Here is a 20,306-nt window from a genome sequence, read left to right on the forward strand (position 1 = left end):
AAGATTTTCCCATGCTAATCATATCACAATTCAGGACCATAATAATATTAACAACTTTGGAGCAGCTAGGTGGTACAGTGGATAGAGGACTGTCCCTGGAGTCAGGAGGACCTGAGTTCAAATATGGCCTCAGATACTTAATAATTACCTAGCTGTGTGACCTTGGGCAAGTTACTTAACCCCATTGCCTTGCAAAGAAACAAAAAAATAATAATATTGACAAATTTAAAGAACAGTTTAAAAGTTAAGGAGCCGGGGCAGCTAGGTGATGTAGTAGATAAAACACTGGCCTTGGAGTCAGGAGTACCTGGGATCAAATCCGGCCTCAGACACTTAATAATAATATTATAATAATATTATAAAATAATAATAATAATATATAATAATAATAATATAATAATATTATATATTAGACTTCAATATTTTATTCTTAAAGCAGTTAGTTGGTATGGTAGAATGCCAAGCATGTTTCCAGGAAGATTCATCTGAATTCAAATCTAACTTAAGACACTTGCTGGCTGTTTGGCCTGGGGTAAGTCATTGAACCGTTAATTTCTTCAGCTGTAAAATGAGCAGGAGAATGAAATGACAAAGTATTCTAGTATCTTTGCTGAAAAAACCCCAAATGGGATCATGAAATAATTGGACACTACTGAAATGACAGGAAAACAAAAATTTTATTCTACTGATATATGTTTCATAGTATGAACTAGGTGTGTATTTATACACATATACACACAAACATATGTATATTTTGTGTATGAATATTTAATTGAATTCAATTTAGCTGTTATAGATCACAATATTTATTGCTTCATCTTAGATTATACATTAGCTTATATTTTGACTCTCTAAGAGAAATGACTATCTCTCTAGAATTATTATTATTTGTATTTGCTATGATATAAACAATGATACATTTAAAGCAGTTCAAAGAAAATCTTTGCTACAGGCATAAAAAAACCTTAATTTTCTCTACTAAGTAATATTAGCTGAAATATATATATATATATATATATATATATATATATATATACTAGTACTTCACATAAATCATCTCATTTTATTATCTTAATATTTGAGAGAGGGTAAATGACTTATTCATGGTCACAGAACTGGTAACTGTCCTAGACATAAGTCAAATCCAAGACTTTCTTGATTCTAAGTCCATTTTTAAAATTTTATTATGCAATACTGCCTCTCCAGAAATACTGAAATTTTCCTGTATTTTACTCATGAAAGTTTCAGGTTTTCTCTAAGGCATTGATTTGATGAATGCAGCTTTCATTTACTTAAGATACAGAGAAAATTGCTTTTAGATTTACATTTTTAAACTGCATTGCACAGTCTGGCTCTCCCTTCCCTTCCCGTCAATTCTGGTGTTAGAGCAGAAGAGAGCCCTTCCAAGGAAATACACCCACCCACCCATCTTCAGCAATGCCATCCTAGGCTTATTTTGAAGTGTTTCTTTATGGCTTAATGGTTTCTAGTCATTTAATAGTTATCTAAACCTCTTCATTTTCTCCTCCTTTTACTTGGGTGGGGGAATAGTCCTATTAGTCATGTCTTCATATATGTATATATGTATATTTCCTCCCCTTGCCCTCTCCCAAACCTCTTCGTAGATCACAGTCAGTTTAGCACAGGGCCATGTGCGAACCTCTTCATCTCTTCAACCTCGGTTCAAAAGCTATGCCTACACCCAAGCTGCTTATGTCACATCCTCTGACCCAGGAAAGAGGACATTTTCTTCACAGGTCTGTCAGCTTTTTCTTTTTTCTCCTGAAAATAAAATAACCATTACCAAATGGGTCTGAGAATTCTAATATCCTATGTGCTTGCTGTGAAAATTCGTGCTATGCCATTTTTGCCACATTTGAGTTTTATTTTCTCTAATTTGCATGAGTTGTTTCAATACTTAATACCTTATAATCAAGCTCCATTGAAAAAAGTTGTAATATGTTTTCCTTGGTGTAAAGGGAGATCTATATTTATCCTATAAAATGAACAATTCTTGTAATATAATTTTTTCCTTGTGCCATATTTTTGCAGAACCTATTAATGATGTAAATGGAGTAAATATATGTATAGAAGATATACATACATACATATACATATATATGTATATATATATATACATATATATGTATATATATATATGTATATATATGTTACCCTAGTTGATTCTTTGGGGACAGGATTTATTTATTAACAGTGGATATTTAATTCACTATACAAAATGGGTGAGATCCATTAATCTGTGATAGATTTTGTTAATGAAATAATTGTATGGCACTTAAAGGTTCATTAAAAAACCTACAATGAACAGTATTTATAGAAGAAGCATACTTGATAAAAAATAAAATGGGGAGATATATAGTGTATTGGCAATGAAGGAAATCCATTATAGTCTCTATACTAAAGGGACATTCTTTCTGGATGATGAGATACATCACTTATTCCTGTTTGTGGGTAGCAATGTTATGATCATCAAGCACCTGACAGATATCTGTAACTAATCAAAAAGTTGGAGGCAAGGGTGAGATGTAGAGGGAAAGAGAAGAGGGAGAAAAAAATGAAAAAATTCATTGATATCCAAGTTAAATAGGAGATTTTTTTGCTCATCTCTCTGTAGGTAGGCATGCATGCATGTGTATTCATATATATGTATACAGAGTATAGATATACGTGTATGTATACATATGGATGTTTGTTTACAAATACATTTACAGAATATTATAAAAGTCTTAGTGCAGTTTTAAACTTTAATACCTTAAAAAGCTATTTTAACCTGTATGTTTGTGTCAATCAATATAGTTAAGGAATGAATATCATTGATGACCAATGCAGAGAAATAAGCTGATTGGGATCAATATATAACATCATATATCTGTTGTAAATGTATATTTATATATCAGTATGTAACATATATAACATCAGTATATAACATATATAATATAAATTATACAAAAGAACCTGAATAAGGTGATTAGAGAAATTATGATTGAAGTATCTGTTATATAATGAGACATGAGATCCCTAGTATTTTCACCATGTCAAAGAGAATTAAGGAAAACTCCTAGCAATTTGGATGGATCCTCTTCTGAGGACATTTCAGATAATATGGGCAAGGGTAACATTAAGGCAGGTAGGCATGAATTGCTCCTCTCTACATTACTGGTGGAATTGCCCACATCAAAGAAATCACACATCCTTTTCAGTATGTGGTATTCTGCTTTCTGTGTCTGAGAGTGGTTAAATAAAACTTTTACCACACACCACAGGTTTGCTGATGAAAACTAAAAGGAGATAAAACAAGTCAATATGTTGTCATTGCAGTCACCATTTCTATGAATAAGAAGTTTCCTAAGCAGTAATTGCAATTTTGTATTCCTTAGGGAGAATTTCATACAATGTCATTGGGGGGAAAAGGCATACTATTGCCTTCTTTATGTGACTTCACCTAACTTCTTCACTAAAACTTGCCTTTATCAGTCCTCATAATCATCAGGAACTTTTCTTCTAAAAAGGGAACTAGGTGGTGAAATGAACTGAGAGACTTGAGTTCAAATGCAGCTCCAGATGGTTTTTTGCATTGTGACTGGGAAAGTCACTTTGTTTGCCTCAGTGTTTCCATTTATAAAATAGGAATAATGATAATACCTAATAGCAGTAAATTTGTGATCGGAACATTTTAAAGTGCTATTATACACTAGCTATAAATACTCACTATTATTATTGTCATTATCATTATGATCATTATTCCAAAACCAGGGCAAAATTTTTATAACTTTTAGTGTGGTTTTTTTGAGAGAAAAGCCTTAATACTTTCAGGGAACATGTCTTACATAGTACTTAACAGTGTGGGAGCACAATCCCCACAAAGACAAGAATTACAGTATTGTATAGGCTAGAATGTCAGTAATATAATGTGATATGATTTCCTAGAATGGCTTTTGTAAAAGAAAGCTTTATTTATGTGGCTCAGTAGAGCAATTTGAAATGTTCTCCTTGAGAAAAGTCATTTCTATCAAATCTATGATGGAAATAGTGATTTGAAAAATAACCTTGCTGATATTACAGCTAAAAGGGGAATAATATTTTGGAGTTTCCTTCATTCATACTTTCAAGCAGCTGGGCATCTACTGAGTTAAGTATAGTTAGTTAATCTACTAGTTAGACAATGGTGATAATGGGATTTAACCTAGTTAATGCCATTTGGAGGAGGGATCTGTTTAAAGCCATAGATTATGTGCTTCTCAAAAATAAATACTTTGTAATCTCTGCCTGTTTTCAGAAGGCCAACCCCTGAGTCTGATGGGATATATCAGTAGCATATTCACATATGGAAAGTGATACCTTTTCATCTCCAATGGAGACTGTTGAACCTGGAGCTAGAAAGATCTGCTTTCAAACCCTGTTTCTATTTATTAGTTGTGTTCCCTTGGTCAACTCACTGAAACTAACAGATTCAGAGTTCCCTAATCTGGATAATGATGACAACATAAAGAAAAATTATAATGATAAAAATACGTTAGTATTTCCCAAAATATTTGTAAATCACAAATGAGATAATGTATAGTCATACATTTTAAGTCATTTCATACATTTAAGTCATTGATCCACTTCAAAAAGAAAGTTCTTTACAAATATAATTTATTGACTTTATTTCCTTCATCTTCACCATGATATACAAAATCATCTCTTCCAGTTGATTCAATAAAATGACCAAAATGTTAAAAATCTTCCAATGAGGATAGAAAAATGTTTCAAAATGCTTTAGTATTAACCAAGGCAAACACAGAATTTTTTGTCCCCCTTATCACTTTATTGTTACTGTTGGCAGAAGCATCATCCTATTCTTTTTCAAGAACATTTTTATCTCATTACCACCTCATTAAAGCAGTGTTCAGGTATGAATATTTTAATGAGAAAAATGAAAATTCCCCAGATGCCTCTAGTCTTTTATCTTTATCATAATTAAAAAAATACATTAACAGCTTATGCATTTTATCAACCATGGAGCAGAGAAGGAGTCCTATTTTCTCCTTTCAAAAAGAAAGTAGTTGCTTACAAAGGGTAAATGTTGATAAATGAAATATTCCAGAAGCCCTTTATTAAATGTTCACAAGTTTTTAGGTTAATATTTAACAATCAACTTGCAGAGGTGGGAAGAATGATCTATTCTTAGGCATAATTTGTGTTATATTTAGGTATACTTTGTGTTATTTGTATTTTCTCTTATGTCTAGAGAACTAAGGAAACAATAAATCAAGTCTTGGTTTATAGTATTTGACAATTTTTGAAGTGAAAATGACCACTATGAAAATTTATCATCTGAATACTCTCATAATTTTATCCTTTATTTGGTTTGATAAGTTGCACTTGCTAGCTATTAAATAAGAAAATTATTGTGTTCTAGTATCTCAAACATAGCTAACTTTTACAAACTTTCAATTGCTAAAGGCAAAATATAGACTTTCTTAAAAAGAAATTAGAGTGTTTTTCTCTAGTGCTCTACAGAGAGAACTGTCCATTTCTGAGAGGCAAAGAGAACAGAAGTCATTCAGGGTTAAGCCCAAGACTTACTGACTCATTGTTTGATGACTCAGAGTAAGTGTAAATAGCAATTATTTCTGTTCAGGTCAGAAACTCTGAGGGTTTGTCCCTCCCTGATTAATTCTTTTGTGAAAGTAAGTAGACCATCTTTTGACTTAATTCTTACCTAGTCTTCAAATATTAAATAAGTTTTGCTTCAGACAAATTGAGTCCTAGAAAAGACCTTAGTTTAAAAAAGTTCAAGAATTCTGGGCCATAGTCAATTGTCCTGAACTATATATTTCCACTGGACTGTGGTGTCTCTGACTTACAAAGATGACTTTGCACTTAAGTCCAATTCATTTGCAAGTCAAGGCATATCATTTGTCTTCTTCTAGAAGAAAGGTCAAAATACTTCTCAGTTGCTTCTGCCTATGTGATTAGAGAGCTGGAGGTTGGATGCAAAAACTCTTAATCTCCTTTTATAGAGAACTTGAAATCCCATTTATCTCTTTTTTTTGCTACCAGATCTATTTGCTTAAAATATTTTGTTTCCTCTTCAGTTAAACTGGGTTATTTATATTTTTGTAAATATTTTACTTGGATTGTTAGATTTATTGGCATACAATTGGATAAAATACTTCTGAATTATTACTTTGATTGTCCTTTCATTCATGATAAATTTGACCTTTTCATTTTTGATATCAGCAATTTGCTTTTCTAATTTCTTTTTTAAATCAAATTAACCACAGGATTATCTATTTTATTGTTTTTATAAATCCAGCTTTTTTATTTATCAGTTCAATAGTTTCCTTACTTTCAATTTCATTACTCTTTCCTTTGATTTTCAGAATTTATTTTTAATGTTATTTTATTTTATTTTTTCAATTTTATATGAAAAGATAGTTTTCAACTTTCATCTTTTTTTTGTAAATTTTTGAGTTTCACATTTTCTCCCTCTTTGCCATGATAGCAAGTAATCTGATTTGGTTGCATGTTTAAAGATATTTCCATACTAACCATGTTGTGAAAGAAGAATTGTTGGCAATTGATTGGTGCTGTCAAATTTAGAAGTAAGTTTTTTTTGAATAGTGAACGAATTCACATACAACGCTGGGATTTAAAACTACTCAGGATTATTATAGAAAATCTACAAAGTGTATAGATTAAAATCCTTTTTCTTCTGGGCAAATGACAAGCATGTTGAGAACAGAAGTGAATAATAAAAGCTTAGGTGAGATTTGTTTGGAAGACAGAGAAAGAGACAGAGAGAGAGACAGAGAGACAGTCTCTAGGGAGAACCATCTAGTCAGACACTTTGGAGTTTAGGCCAGGTTTTTATAGTCTTGCACATTCTCTGAATCCTGAAGGATTTGAGACTGAGGGCAAAGGGGAAATCCATCCCCCTCCTATGTGACAGAAATCAGGTTAAAGGTGAAACTGGGAGTTGGGAATGAGGAGACTACAAATTTTACATTTAACAATGGAACAAGAGGAGTCAATTTACATTTTTTTTACAAAGTTTAACAATATAAAGAGTTCCAAAATCTATTTCCAATTGCAAATATCCTATATTCCTAATTTACTGCATCATATTCTCATAACTCTCTGTATCAGAATCAGAACTCAATAGAATATAAAACAGAAAATAGAAAAACAAAACATAAAACAAGTTTTAAAAAAGTGAAAATGGCAGGGGAGGAACATAATGAGTGGAAAAAGAAGTGGAAGCAATGGATGTAGTGTCTGAGGACAGCTCTGCCACAACCAAAGCAATCATTGTCCTCAGGGCTCATAGCCTGAGCCTTGATGGGGGGGGGGGGGGAGACTAACCCAACAAACATCACAGACCAACCCAGCAAATATCACAAGACTGTGGTAAGGAAAGTGCTTGTAAACTTAAAACAAATATTAAAAGTGAGTTATTGGGCAGAGCCAAAATGGTGCCTTGAAGGTATCATTTCCTTTAAACTCCTTCCCCCAAAACCCCAAAAGCCATAAAATCATGACTCTATCCAACATTTAGAGAGGCAGAACCCACAGAAAGACTGAATGATACAATTTTCCAGTCCAAGTTAACTTAGAAGTTCCATGGGAAAGGTGTGTTTCACCTGGACCAGGGGTTGGAAAAAAGCTGTGGCCTCAATGCAATGCAGCCCAGGGATCATAGGAAACAGCTTGAAGGGTCAGGGAGAGAACTTCGCTGCACCTGAGTGATTACAGATTGAGGAGCCTGGGTCTCAGAGCAGCCCTTCAGTGAGAAGCTGCTGTGGCAATTGGGGAAGCCAGCCTGCACCTCCAGAACACAACCCACAGATGTAACAGGGTCAAGGGAGACTACAGAAATCTCTCTACTCTCCCTGGGGCAGGACTCTACTGTTTGCCCACACTAAGATTAGGTGGCAGTTTGGTCTTCCATACTATGGTAGTAGAGCAGGGACACTCTACACAGTGCCAGGGCAGAAGGGAGCACCTGCACTCATCTACATATCAAAGTACAGGCAAGAGAGAGAGCATAAGACCTTTCAGGAATAAAGGTCCCAGGGGGATATCCCAAAAAATGCCCCAAACTTCGGAAGTGTGATAAATTAGTCTTAGGGTAAGGAAATGATTCAACAAAAGACAAAGACGGATCTGACCATGGAAGATTCAGAAGATGACTGATTAGAAGCTTCTGTATCCAAAGTCTCTAAGAGAAATAGAAAATGGGCTCAAGCTATGGATAAGATCAAAAAAAGACTTTGAAAAACAATTAATGGAGGTGGAGGAAAAATGGGAAGAGAAATGAGAGCAATGCAGATAAATCATGAAAACTAACTTAGCAACTAGTTGAAAGAAATTCTAAAAAAATAGAAGAAAATAATATGTTAAAAATCAGTTTAGGGTAAATGAAGAAAAAAGCAAAACAAAAGGCAAATGAGGAGAAGAATGACTTAAAAGTAGAATTGGCCAACTGGAAAAAGAGATAAAAAAACTCTCTGAAGAAAATAACTCCTTAAAATGCAGAATGGAACTAAAGGAAGCTGATGGCTTTGCAAGAAAGCAGGAAGAAATAAAACTCTGCCAAAAAAGCCAGAAATTATAAGAAAATATGAAATATCTATCTCATTGGAAAAACAACTGACCTTGAAACAGATCCAAACGAAATAATTTAAAAATTATTGGGCTACATGAAAGTCATGATCAGGAAAAGAGCCTAGACTTCATTTTTCAAGAAATAATACGGCAAAATTGCCCTGAGATCCTAGAAGCAGAGGGTCAAATAGAAATTTGAAAGAGACCCCAAAAGAAAAACTTCCAGGAATATTATAGCCAAATATTATAGCCAAATTCCAAAATTCCCAAGTCAAAAAGAAAATACTAAAAACTGCCAGAAACAAACAATTCAACTACTGTGGCTCTATAGTCAGGATTACACAGGACTAGTTCCTTCTAATCTTGGGTTTTTCATCTCTGCAGTGGTATTAGGAAAACTCTCTTAGTTTTGTGATTGGCTGGGGTCATTCCCCCTTTGTAATGGATTTCAAAGGGATCCTTCACCCTGTAAAGACCAACTACACCCTAAGTCCCTCACAGCTTAAGTTTCTATAATATTTTGATGTTTTCCAAATTAAACTTGCTCACTCTGATAAAGGTCTCATATTTAAATATATAGAGGACTGAATCAAAATAGTTTTAAATAAAAGTAATTCTCAATACGCAGTTTTCAGAGAACTTGTAACGTAAAATTTTTCTAAAGTATGTGACCCTGCATTATTTCTACTACTTCTATACGTCCAAAGAAGATAAAAGAAAGAAGAAAAAGTCCTATGATATATAAAAATGGTGTCAAATGAAATTAGAAACTAACGGAATGTCCATCTATAAGGAGATGGATGTCTGAACAAGTTTTGGTATATGATTGTGAAAAAATATTATTGTGCTATAAGAAATGATGAAAGGAATGTTTTCAGAAAAAAAAACTGAGCTTTGTATGATGATGCAAAGTAAAGTGAGCAGAACTAAGAGAGCAATTTATATAATAAAAAATTGTAAAGACAATCAACTCTGAAAAACTTAGAAATTATGATCAACAAAATGACTAATCAAAATGCCCAAAGACTTGTGAAATAACATGCTATTCACCAATAGATAGAAAAGTGACAGTATTAGAATACAGAATTAAGCATAATTTCTTTCTATTTTTTTTAGACATGGTTAATGCGAACATTCATTTTGTGTGACTATATATATCTTTGCACTAGACTTTGTTTTTCTTGCCTTCTCAATAAATCAAGGAGGGAGAGGGGAAATGACTTGGATTTGAAAACAAAATAGCATTGAATTGAGAGAAAACTATATGTGTAATGACATTTTGAGAATTTGTTGCTGAGTATTAAGGAACTTGCCAAAGATGGCACAATCAGTTTGTGTCAAAGACAGAAATTGCACAAAGGTTCCCGATTTCAGGGCTGGCTTCACTATACAACTAACAAGCATTTTATTGAACTGGGAAGTAAAGGAGAGCATAAACTCAGAGGACAAGAGTAGGGAGCTTTCAGACAAAAGATAAGATTTTTCATTTGCTTTTACATATGTTAATCATGCCACTGGGAACCTCAAGTATGTGTGAGAGTATGTTGCTATGAGTTACATTATGTTAATTTCTTTTATATATATATATATAATTAATTTCCTAAGAACTATTGAAGCCACTTCTTTTATAACACCACCTCAATTTTGTATAACTCAGATCCCTCCCCCAGAACTATATTTAGATCTCCTCCATTTTACAAACACTGCAATTATGACTGAATTGGAGTGACTTCTTCAAACTAGAAATGTTAGTGTTTTTCCAAAAGAAATTTTCTGACTTGCCATTACAACACAGATTTATTCTAATAACATTCATATAGTTTAAGGTTTTCAAAAAACTTTACCTTTATTATCTTATTTAATCCTTATAAATGGGAGATGATTCTTTCAGCAAGGTATTCTCCCTATCAGCTGGGTGTTAGTATAGTCACCATTTTAGAGATGAGGAAACAGACTGAGAGATTAAGTGAATGGTATAGATTCATCATCAAATGCCTGAGAGATTTTGAGTTCAAATTGAATTGAGTTCAAATCTTTGTGACTCTATTCTTAACTCTATTCATTATGCCACCTAATTGCCTGAAAACTATAGATATAACTCTTTGAATCTAAGCATGTGTATGTATAATTGGGGGATGTTATTGTTTTCCAGAAGCCCATATAGATTCTTATATTTTTGATGCAATGCTATTAAATCTTGAATCTTGAAAACTCAGAACTCTGACAATGAAATATTTTACTGCTCTCCCTAGATTCATAGAGGCTATTTAATGTCATCATTTCTATAAATCAGAGCTAGAGCCGTCATTAATAAAAACTATTGTCTATAACCAGAATATGTAAAGAATCAATGATTTACTAGCAAGGACTTTTACTTAGGTGTTCAACACTCTCCTACTAACCAACATACTCTAATGGGTTCAACCCTCCCCCACTAAACAACACCTCCATCCTAATTAAATCCCACCCGCAACCCTCATTAATAACCCCTGGAATATGAAACTAAGACATAACACCAGATCTTTCCTAAAAGATCTTGAAAGACAATGAAATCTACATTATATCATTCTCTAGAATCTCTAAGAACAAGGTAGATTCCTTGTGCTAGAGTTTGCTGTAAGATCTGCTAGAGTCTAGGGAGACTCATACAGCCGCTTAGAACTTCTTTTAGATAATCAGGACTCTTGAGTCTAAGAGGCAATGAATTTTCTATAAACTCAACCCCCCACACACACACACACCTCGATTGTAGTTCATAACTTTGCTCCTATTACAATAAACATGTCTGGCAGTTCCAAGTTTAAAATTTGGTACTTTAAAAGTTGACAGCGTTTCTTTGTAACTTAATATACAGCTTTCAGAGTATTATAGTCCAAGAAATTTTCCCCAATAATTGATGGTCTCTGGGATCCAAGTATCATGCAAGGTGAAAAATAGAAGAATTTTGTTCTTTGATTATAGATATTAAACAATTTGAACTTTCACTTCTCTTCAAGCTTTCTATTTCCTACCTCAGTAAAAGTTAGGAAAAGATGATGTTTGCTCTAGGCTTATATTGCTTAACTAATGCCACCAATCTTAAAACATACAAATTATCCCAAAAGTTTATTTGGATTTTATTTTAGCTTGTTTTCCCCAATTGATATTTTATTTTTTCAATTATGTATTATGAAAGGTTTTCAACATTCATCCACATGAATATGCATGTTTTTAAGTTACAGAATTTCCTTCTAACTTCCCTTCCCACCCCCCCTGCCCTCAGCAGTGAACAGTCTGGTGAATATTGTACATATACATTTGTGTTTAATATGTTTACAGGTTAGTCATTTTCTATATGATGAATAAGATTAAGGGAAAGAAAGAAAACCATGAGATAGGACAGAAATACTTAAGAGAAATTTTTGAAAAGTGAATATAGTGTTCATTCATATTCTGTAGGGTTTTGTTTTATTTTGTTTTTCATCTTCTAGATGTGGGTAGCATTATCCAGAATAGTTCCCTTAGGGTTGTCCTAGCTTTCTGAACTGCTGAGAGAAATTGCATCCATCAAGGTTGAGCAACTTACAATGTTGTTAATGTGTACAATGTTCTCTTGTTTCTGTTCCCTTCACTCAGCATGAGTTCCTGTAATTCATTCCAGGCTTCTCTAGAGTCTGACTATTCATGCTCTCCTATAGAAGAATAATAGTCCATAACATTGATATACCATAACTTGTTCAATAATTCCCCAACTGATGAGCATCCCCTCAATGTCCAATTCTTTGCCACTACAAAAAGAGCTGCTAGTGGAACATATGATACTTTTCTCATTTTTTTAAAAAAATGATTTCTACTGGATAAAGAACCAAGTATTAGTATTGCTAGATGAAAGAATATGATCATTTTTACTGCTCTTTATTGCTCTATGGAGCAAATAATGCTCTATGGAGCCTATAGGAACACAGTTTCATATTACTCTCCAAAATGGTTGGATCAATTCACAACTCCACTATCAATGCATTAATGTCCCAATGCTCCTACAACCACTCCAAAATTGATCATTTTCCCTTTTTTGTCATCATGGTCATTCTGATAGGTATGAGGTAGAACCACATAGTTGTTTTAATTTGCATTAAAGTGCAGGAATGATTTGGAGCATTTTTTATATGATTATATGGAGCTTTAATTTCTTCATTTGAAAGCTATCTGTTCATATCCTCTGAGCATTTGTCAATTGGGGAATGAATTGTAACCATATAAATTTGATGCAATTCTCTCTATATTTTAGAAATGATATCTTTATCAGAACCCCTAGCTTTGAAAATTGTTTCCCAGTTTTGTTTTCCTTCTAATCTTGGCAGCATTGATTTTATTAGCACAAACCCTTTTTAGTTTAATATAGTCAAAATCATCCATTTTGCAATTTATAATGTGCTCTTTTTCTTGCTTGGTCATAAATTTCTCCTTTTTCCATAGTTTTGTTATATAGAGTATTTCTTTATTTGCTAATTGACCCATTTTATCACCTTTTACATCTAAATTTTATAACCCATTTGACCTTATTTTGGTATGGCATGTGAGATGTGGGTCTATGCCTAGTTTTTCCTATTATGTTTTTGAGTTTTCCCAACAATTTTTATCAAACTAAGTTCTTATCCTAGAAACTAATGTGTTTGGGTTTATCAAACAATAGATTACTGTAGTCAGTTATTACTGTTTCTTTTGAACATATCCTAATCCACAGTAATTCTTAACCAGTACCAGGCAGTTTTTGATGATTGCTGTTTTAAAGTATAGTTTTAGATCTGGTAGACCTAGACCACCTTCCTTTACATTTTTTTCATCAATTCCCTTGATATTCTTGGCCTTGAGTATTTTTAGCTTTAAGAGCTGAAAACTGCACCAAGATTTTACAATACTCTATGTAACTTCAGATGTGATTGTATGTCTGGCGAAATGCTACTTTCTAAAAGTGAATCATCATCATTATGAGCAACTAAAAGATTGTATGGACCACTTCTCAGGATTGTTTTTAAATATATAGAATACATAGGATTACAAAGGAAACCAATTATACTCAAATAGTGAGCAAAATATTTAGTAAATATAGTATTTTATGCAACTCAACTTTAGAACCCTTTTCCTACAGAAATGACTTCTCATTTTCTTTATTTCAGCATTTTTTATTTAGCCAAAGGTCATAATTTCACAGTAGTTCCCACTTACCTTGCTAGCTTTGGTATTGTATTTCTGATCGTTGATTTTCCAAAGTCTGTGTAACATTCTTAAAATTCACCCTAAAGATTGCAGTTTCTGCACATCATTTTTTTTTTCTTTTTAATATTGGGGTACATTTCCACACAAAAACTGAATGCCATTAGAATGTCAAAGTGTTAGTCTATAAGTTGTACTCCCAAGAAAATGATGTCACTAAGAAAAAAAAATCTCCTTTCTTGCCCTTAAATTCTGTCCTCTGCTGTCCTGGGGGCTGTCCTTACAGTCTTTGAAAAGTTGACATCAATTGTTCCCACTTGACCCAACTGATGTCTGAGCAGGCAGGGTTCTGGACAGTGATGGGAAAATTTTCAATAATCCAAATATGAGATGATATAGTTTGGATAAGTGGTTTGACAGACAGAATTGAAATTGAAGGGACACATAGCTAGAGAAAGATCTCTAAGATTTGTATAATGCTGGTATATTGGGGATTAAACAGGGAGGAGTAATGGATAACTCAATTATCTTTGTATTTGTCTCAGTATAATGGATACCTGCACAATGAAAGGATTGTTTGAGTGGGAAGACATAGCAGGTATTCCACTGAGAAGGTCAGTGCACAGAAATGTAAATCTGGACCTCTGGAAATAAACAAAACTGAATTTAGAAATGCTTTCTGGATACAAATAGTAAAAAGAGACTATCAAAAGAATGAATTCCCAAGAACAAATGGAGAACGAAGGAAAACAAATTTCTATGGGAACAATACTCTACAATCTATATCTTTTTCCTCACAAAAATTATGAGGGTAGTCTATTTTTTAAAACTGACTTTTGTATTGATTGACATAGGAAACTTCTGATATAAATTGACACCTATTATTCTGAAATGTATAACTTGAGAGTTTCCTGGGTTATTGTTTTGACTTGCTAAGATCAGAATGACAGTATATATCAAATGTTGGATTCAAACTCATGTCTTTATCTCTCTAAGATTGAATCTTGGGGGAAGCTAGGTGGTGCAGGGATAGAGCACCAGCCCAGGAGTCAGGAAGACCTGAGTCCAAATCTCAAACACTTAAAAATTGTCTAGCTGTGTGATCTTGGGCAAGTCCCTTATCCCCATTGCCTTAAATAAATAAAAATTTTAAAAATAGATTGAATTTCTTTAATCATGTGCCTTATTGTAAAATAATATATATATTATTTTACTATATACATATATATGTGTGTGTGTGTGTGTGTGTGTGTGTGTGTGTGTGTGTGTGTGTAGTGCAATACTAAATATTTTCTCCATTTTATAGATAAGGAAACCAAAGTCCCAAGCAGTTGTATGACTTGCTCCTGTTACAAGAACTCTGTGAATATATTTATGGAACTTGTTTCTTTATTTTTGATCTTCTGGTATTATTATTTAACATAGTTGAATTCCTATATATTTTACTTTTTGCATTTAGAATCTTTTGAGAAGAAATCTATAGGCTTCATGAGATTGACCAAAGAGAGACATAACACACAAAAGTTAAGAATATTTGAGATAATGTCATAAAACTATTTTTTGAAAATAGTTGTATTTAGGGCGGCTAGGTGGCACAGTGGATAAAGCATCGGCCCTGGAGGGAGTACCTGGGTTCAAATCCGGCCTCAGACACTTAATAGTTACCTAGCTCTGTGGCCTTGGGCAAGCCACTTAACCCATTTGCCTTGCAAAAAACCCCTAAAAAAACCCCAAACAAACAAAAAGAAAATAGTTGTATTTAGAAGGAAATGTTAAAGATAATGTCAAATAACAGAAATGAATTTAAAAATAAAAATTGAAAATAGAATAGAGGTGGCTGTCTTTTTTAATTGACCATAGGGTTTTTAAAGATTATTATTTTTTCTGCACATTTTTATTGTTGGCCATTTTTAAGATTGTTTAATGGTATTATAGCCAGTTAAAAGTCAGGGAGGAACATGAAAGAATTCATGTTAAAGACTAATTCTGATCCAGAAGAAATTTTGGGGTCAAAAAAAGTTTAAATATTGCTGCGATTAGCAGAAACTAAGAAAAAAGAAGAGTAAATGCAGTTGGAAGTCACTGATCCCTATGCAACCTAAACAGCCTAAGCAATCTACAACGCCATGAGAGGATGAGTTGTAAGGAAAGATATAGGGGCAACATCAATGACATAGGCCATCATGAAGATCATGAACTCTAAGAAACGGTATAAGAACAAGAGAGGTTATATGGGGAAAAGATTAAATGCTGTCAGACTGGGGACAGAGATCATTGTTTCCTTGACTGGGGCTTTTCCTTACCAGGGAGGGGAAAAGAAATTTACTAAGAGCTCATTGACTTCATCTCAATAATTTGAACAATGGGATGGAGGTGAGGGATATTGTCTTCAGCAATATTAAATGTAAGATACATAGTCAATGCAGAGGTAACATTTTTAATAATAATTATAAAACATATTTCATTATCCAGTGTTTCTCTTACTTTAGTATGTTGATGCCAACTGTTTTTAACTGTGAAATCTTAAAATAGCCAAATTATTGATATTTTTAAGTTATTGAAAAGAATATTCATTCTCAACTTTGAAAAAAAATGTCCCTATTGGTATTTTTATATGAAAAAGTTAAGCTGAAGCAAAGAAGTAATTGGTCTTCTCAGTTAATTAAAACATATGAATTATGTAGAGATGTTCTCACCTTTTTTATAAGAAAAAAGTTAATAGTGCATAAAAGTAGATAAAATCATTTACATGGATAAAGATCCCCACCTTAGTAAAATTTCCAAAGGAGAGTTCATTTTGTGAACAGTCTTGACTGCCAGAGAAAAAGGTTAGAATTTATTTTTTAGGTTTTTGCAAGGCAATGAGGTTAAGTGGCTTGGTCAAGGCCACACAGCTAGGTAATTATTAAGTGTCTGAGGTGGCATTTGAACTCAGGTCCTCCTGACTTCAGGGCCGGTGCTCTATCCACTGCACCACCTAGCTGCCCCAAAAGTTAGATTTTTTTACAAAACTCACATTCAAATGTTCCTATTATAATTCTATCCAATTTCTCACTGATCATTCTCAATGTTATTATTGTAGAGATGTAATATCAAAGGAGTAGAATAGTGTAAAAATTTTAAGAAGAGAAGTTTCCTTTTTAGCTTTCTGTGGAAAGAACAATTAAAGATATATATTTTATGGACAATTTAACACATATTACCCTCCAATAGTAACATTTTGAATGAATATTGATAAATGAAAATTCTTTTACTACTAGTGAGTTACTTATGTCAAAGCAAATTTTAAAATGGTTGGAAGAGGATAAAATTTAATATCCTACTTTCACAGTATTTTAAGCTAATTAAAATGCGGCTAGCATCTTTCCAAAGTGCTTGATTGAATACCAAAAGATCCATACTTGCACAAATTTAAAACTAACTAGTTAAGTATTTTGTTCAAATAATAATTTAGAGCTCACTTCAGAGTTAAAATTATTCATCAGTTTTGAATGCAGCTCATGATAGTTGCAACATACAAAGTAGAGGACATATAATAATTAGAAATGCAACATGAAAATGCCTTATCTTTTCTGACATATTTAAATTCATTTATCACCCAATATCATAATATATTTTTCCAATATTTTCACTGTTTTTACCTCATTTTTTTAATTATTGAGACTGAAGCAAAAGAGAGGAATTGTTACTCAAAATATACTAGCATTAAAATACTTATATTTAGAATTTGAATTATTATCAAAACTGTCAGTTTGTCACTCAGATGGTTGACTCTGCCATATACATTACACAAAACAAATAATAGATTATTACTAACAAAAATGCGCAAAACATAATTTTAACTGGAAATCAATTTGGTTTTTAAACACAAAAGTAAGAATTCCTAGAGAATCACTGGAGTGACTGACCCGTATAATTTGACATTTTCTAAATAGGCTTTTATTTGCATTTCATTAAGAAATAAATAATTGCTATGCTGTCACACAGTCTCTACTTATACTCATTGATGATTTCCTTTGACAGTATGCCATCTATTTGATAGGCAACCTAGTATTGTATAGGAAAAAGTTCTGACCTTGCAGTGAGGAAGATTTTAAATTAAATCTTACATCAAACACTTGTTTGCTATGTGATTAGAGACTAATATCTTAACTGCTAGGAGCCTCCTTTCCTCAACTATTAAGTGAGCATGATAAAAGCACCTATAGAAGGAAGTTACTGTGAGGATAAAATGAAATAGTATTGATAAAATGCTTAAGAAACATCAAAGTACAAGGTGTTTATTATTATTATTATTATTATTATTATTATTATTATTATTTATCAAATATAGGAAGACATGCATTTTTTTCAAATTAAATTGACCATTTGGGGTTTAAGAAAGTACTTACAATGATGTATGTGGCCATTATATGTAAGGATACATAATTTATCAAAAACATTGTATAGATTTGCCTTTGAGATTTTATTTCCTTTTGTTTAAGAATACAGTTAGCAAGCAATATTGGGTACTTGAGTAATAAAACTGCAAGAATAATATCCATGATAATTTCTTTTTTATGATTGAGTGATTTTTTTTTGGCTTTTGCAAGGCAATGGGATTAAGTGACTTGAGCAAGGTCACATAGCAAGTAAGTATCAAGTGTCAGAGGTCACACTTGAAGTCAGGTCCTACTGACTTCAAGACTAGTGCTCTATATGTAGTACCACCTAGCTACCCCTGATTGAGAGATATTTTTGCTTCAAATAAAATTGCTTTGAGTGATTTAGAGGCATACCTAATTGGATATATTATAGTAAGAGCAAAGATAGAGATTAATGAGTTGGAATAGTTTATTCATGAATATACTATTTCTAAAAAACACAATACTTTTAGCTGTGACTTTGTAATTGTGTCTGGTAAAATTTTTGTCTGTCTCTACCTTCTGTTCTACTCCTCTTGTTCCATACCCTCTCATTCCACAAACTCTCTCTGAATACTGCCCATGGCTGGGGCTCCACATATGATATTATATTATATTAAATATATTATAGAAAAGGAACAAAATATCACCAAGCACAACAAATGCTCTGATTTAACATTTTATATTAAGTATACTAAGATATAATACCAAATATTAGTGTGTTTCTTTTCGGAGAAGTTTTAAGATACTGAATATCTTTGATACTTTTCTTAACCTTTTTTAAATTTTCTAACATAACATATATATGATATGTGATAAATTTATTTTTGGATAATAAGAAGGCAAAATAAAATATTACATAAAAGAGGAATATTAAAAGTACAATACTATCTTTATAAATATAATTAATAATAATAACAATGTAGTTTATGACTGTACCTATGATTTCATTACCATGTTGAAATATCTTAAGTAAAGAAACTGGATAAATAAAGCACAATTTTAAAAAATTAACAGATAACAGGTACTACATCCTGTCAAAAAGTAGTTTTAGGAATGGAATTAACCTTATAATTCATGTGGTCTACTGTTTATAGGCAAGAGAAATGAGGACCAAAGATACTAGGAGACTTCCCTAAGTTCCCTAAGTTCAACCAGGTTTTAAGTAACAGAGGACCTGAGTGTCTCTCATGTATATTATGTGACCTTGGGCAAATCCTTAAGCTCTCAAACTTTAAGACAATAGATTGATGTGAAATGCTAATCTTGGTTACAAGAATTTCAATATTAGGGATTCCTTAAACCAATAGGGTCATAGATCTGGACTTCCACCCCCCCCATTCCTCCCCCAAAACTCTACTTGGGGGCAACTTTTATTTAGAGTTTGTTTAAAAAATAATTTCTTCATATGTTTATTCTAAATTAGAGCTTTCTTATTCATTGATTCAATAATCCCATTTATAAAGATACTATTAATGTGTGTCAATGAGAAAAATCACAAGAAAAAATCTTTTAAGATTGTAGTTTGGTCTATTAAGTCTTTTCTTAAGTAATAAATAAGCTATAAACAATAGTACTAAAAGCACTCTATAGATCTCAATTTCTGTCTATGACTATGTATAGTATTATAGTTGTATGTGTATATGTGTGAAAGTGACCTTATATTTTCTTGTTTCGTGATTATTTGATGTTCAAATAATTGGAGGATCATTTAATACTTATTACTACTTCCAAGAAACCTAGCATAGGTTAGTATAGTTAGACATTTTGTGATAGATGTCATCTTTCCACTCTGAAAGCCAACTACCCAGACATTATCTAATCATAGGGTAAAATTCATTGTACAGGTGAGACTTTTTCCTGAAAACATCAAACCAAAGCCCACCTATGTAGATCCTTACAGAATATTCCTTTTCTAACAGTGGTCCCTTAGGATTATGAAAATTTTCATCTAACTTGCAACTAAACTCTCCTGACCATGATGTTTCCATGAAATGAAATGTGAGCTCTTTGAGACTGTCTTACTTTTCTGTTTCTCTTCAATGACTTGAGGACTTCGTACAACCTAGGTAGTTCCTTAATGATTGTTTAATAACT

General features: G+C 32.6%; 1 protein-coding gene across 1 annotated transcript in view; it reads left to right on the plus strand.

The window, feature by feature from the left end:
- DMD (dystrophin) overlaps positions 1-20,306 on the plus strand; it is a 2,282,785-nt gene that overhangs the window by 586,436 nt on the left and 1,676,043 nt on the right. The window contains exon 10 of the mRNA XM_074220296.1: positions 1,626-1,757. Within this exon, the coding sequence (XP_074076397.1) occupies positions 1,626-1,757 (132 nt within the window). The remainder of the gene's footprint in view (positions 1-1,625; positions 1,758-20,306) is intronic.

This window comes from Macrotis lagotis, chromosome 1, assembly GCF_037893015.1.
Source record: "Macrotis lagotis isolate mMagLag1 chromosome 1, bilby.v1.9.chrom.fasta, whole genome shotgun sequence".
Classification (NCBI taxonomy): domain Eukaryota; kingdom Metazoa; phylum Chordata; class Mammalia; order Peramelemorphia; family Peramelidae; genus Macrotis; species Macrotis lagotis.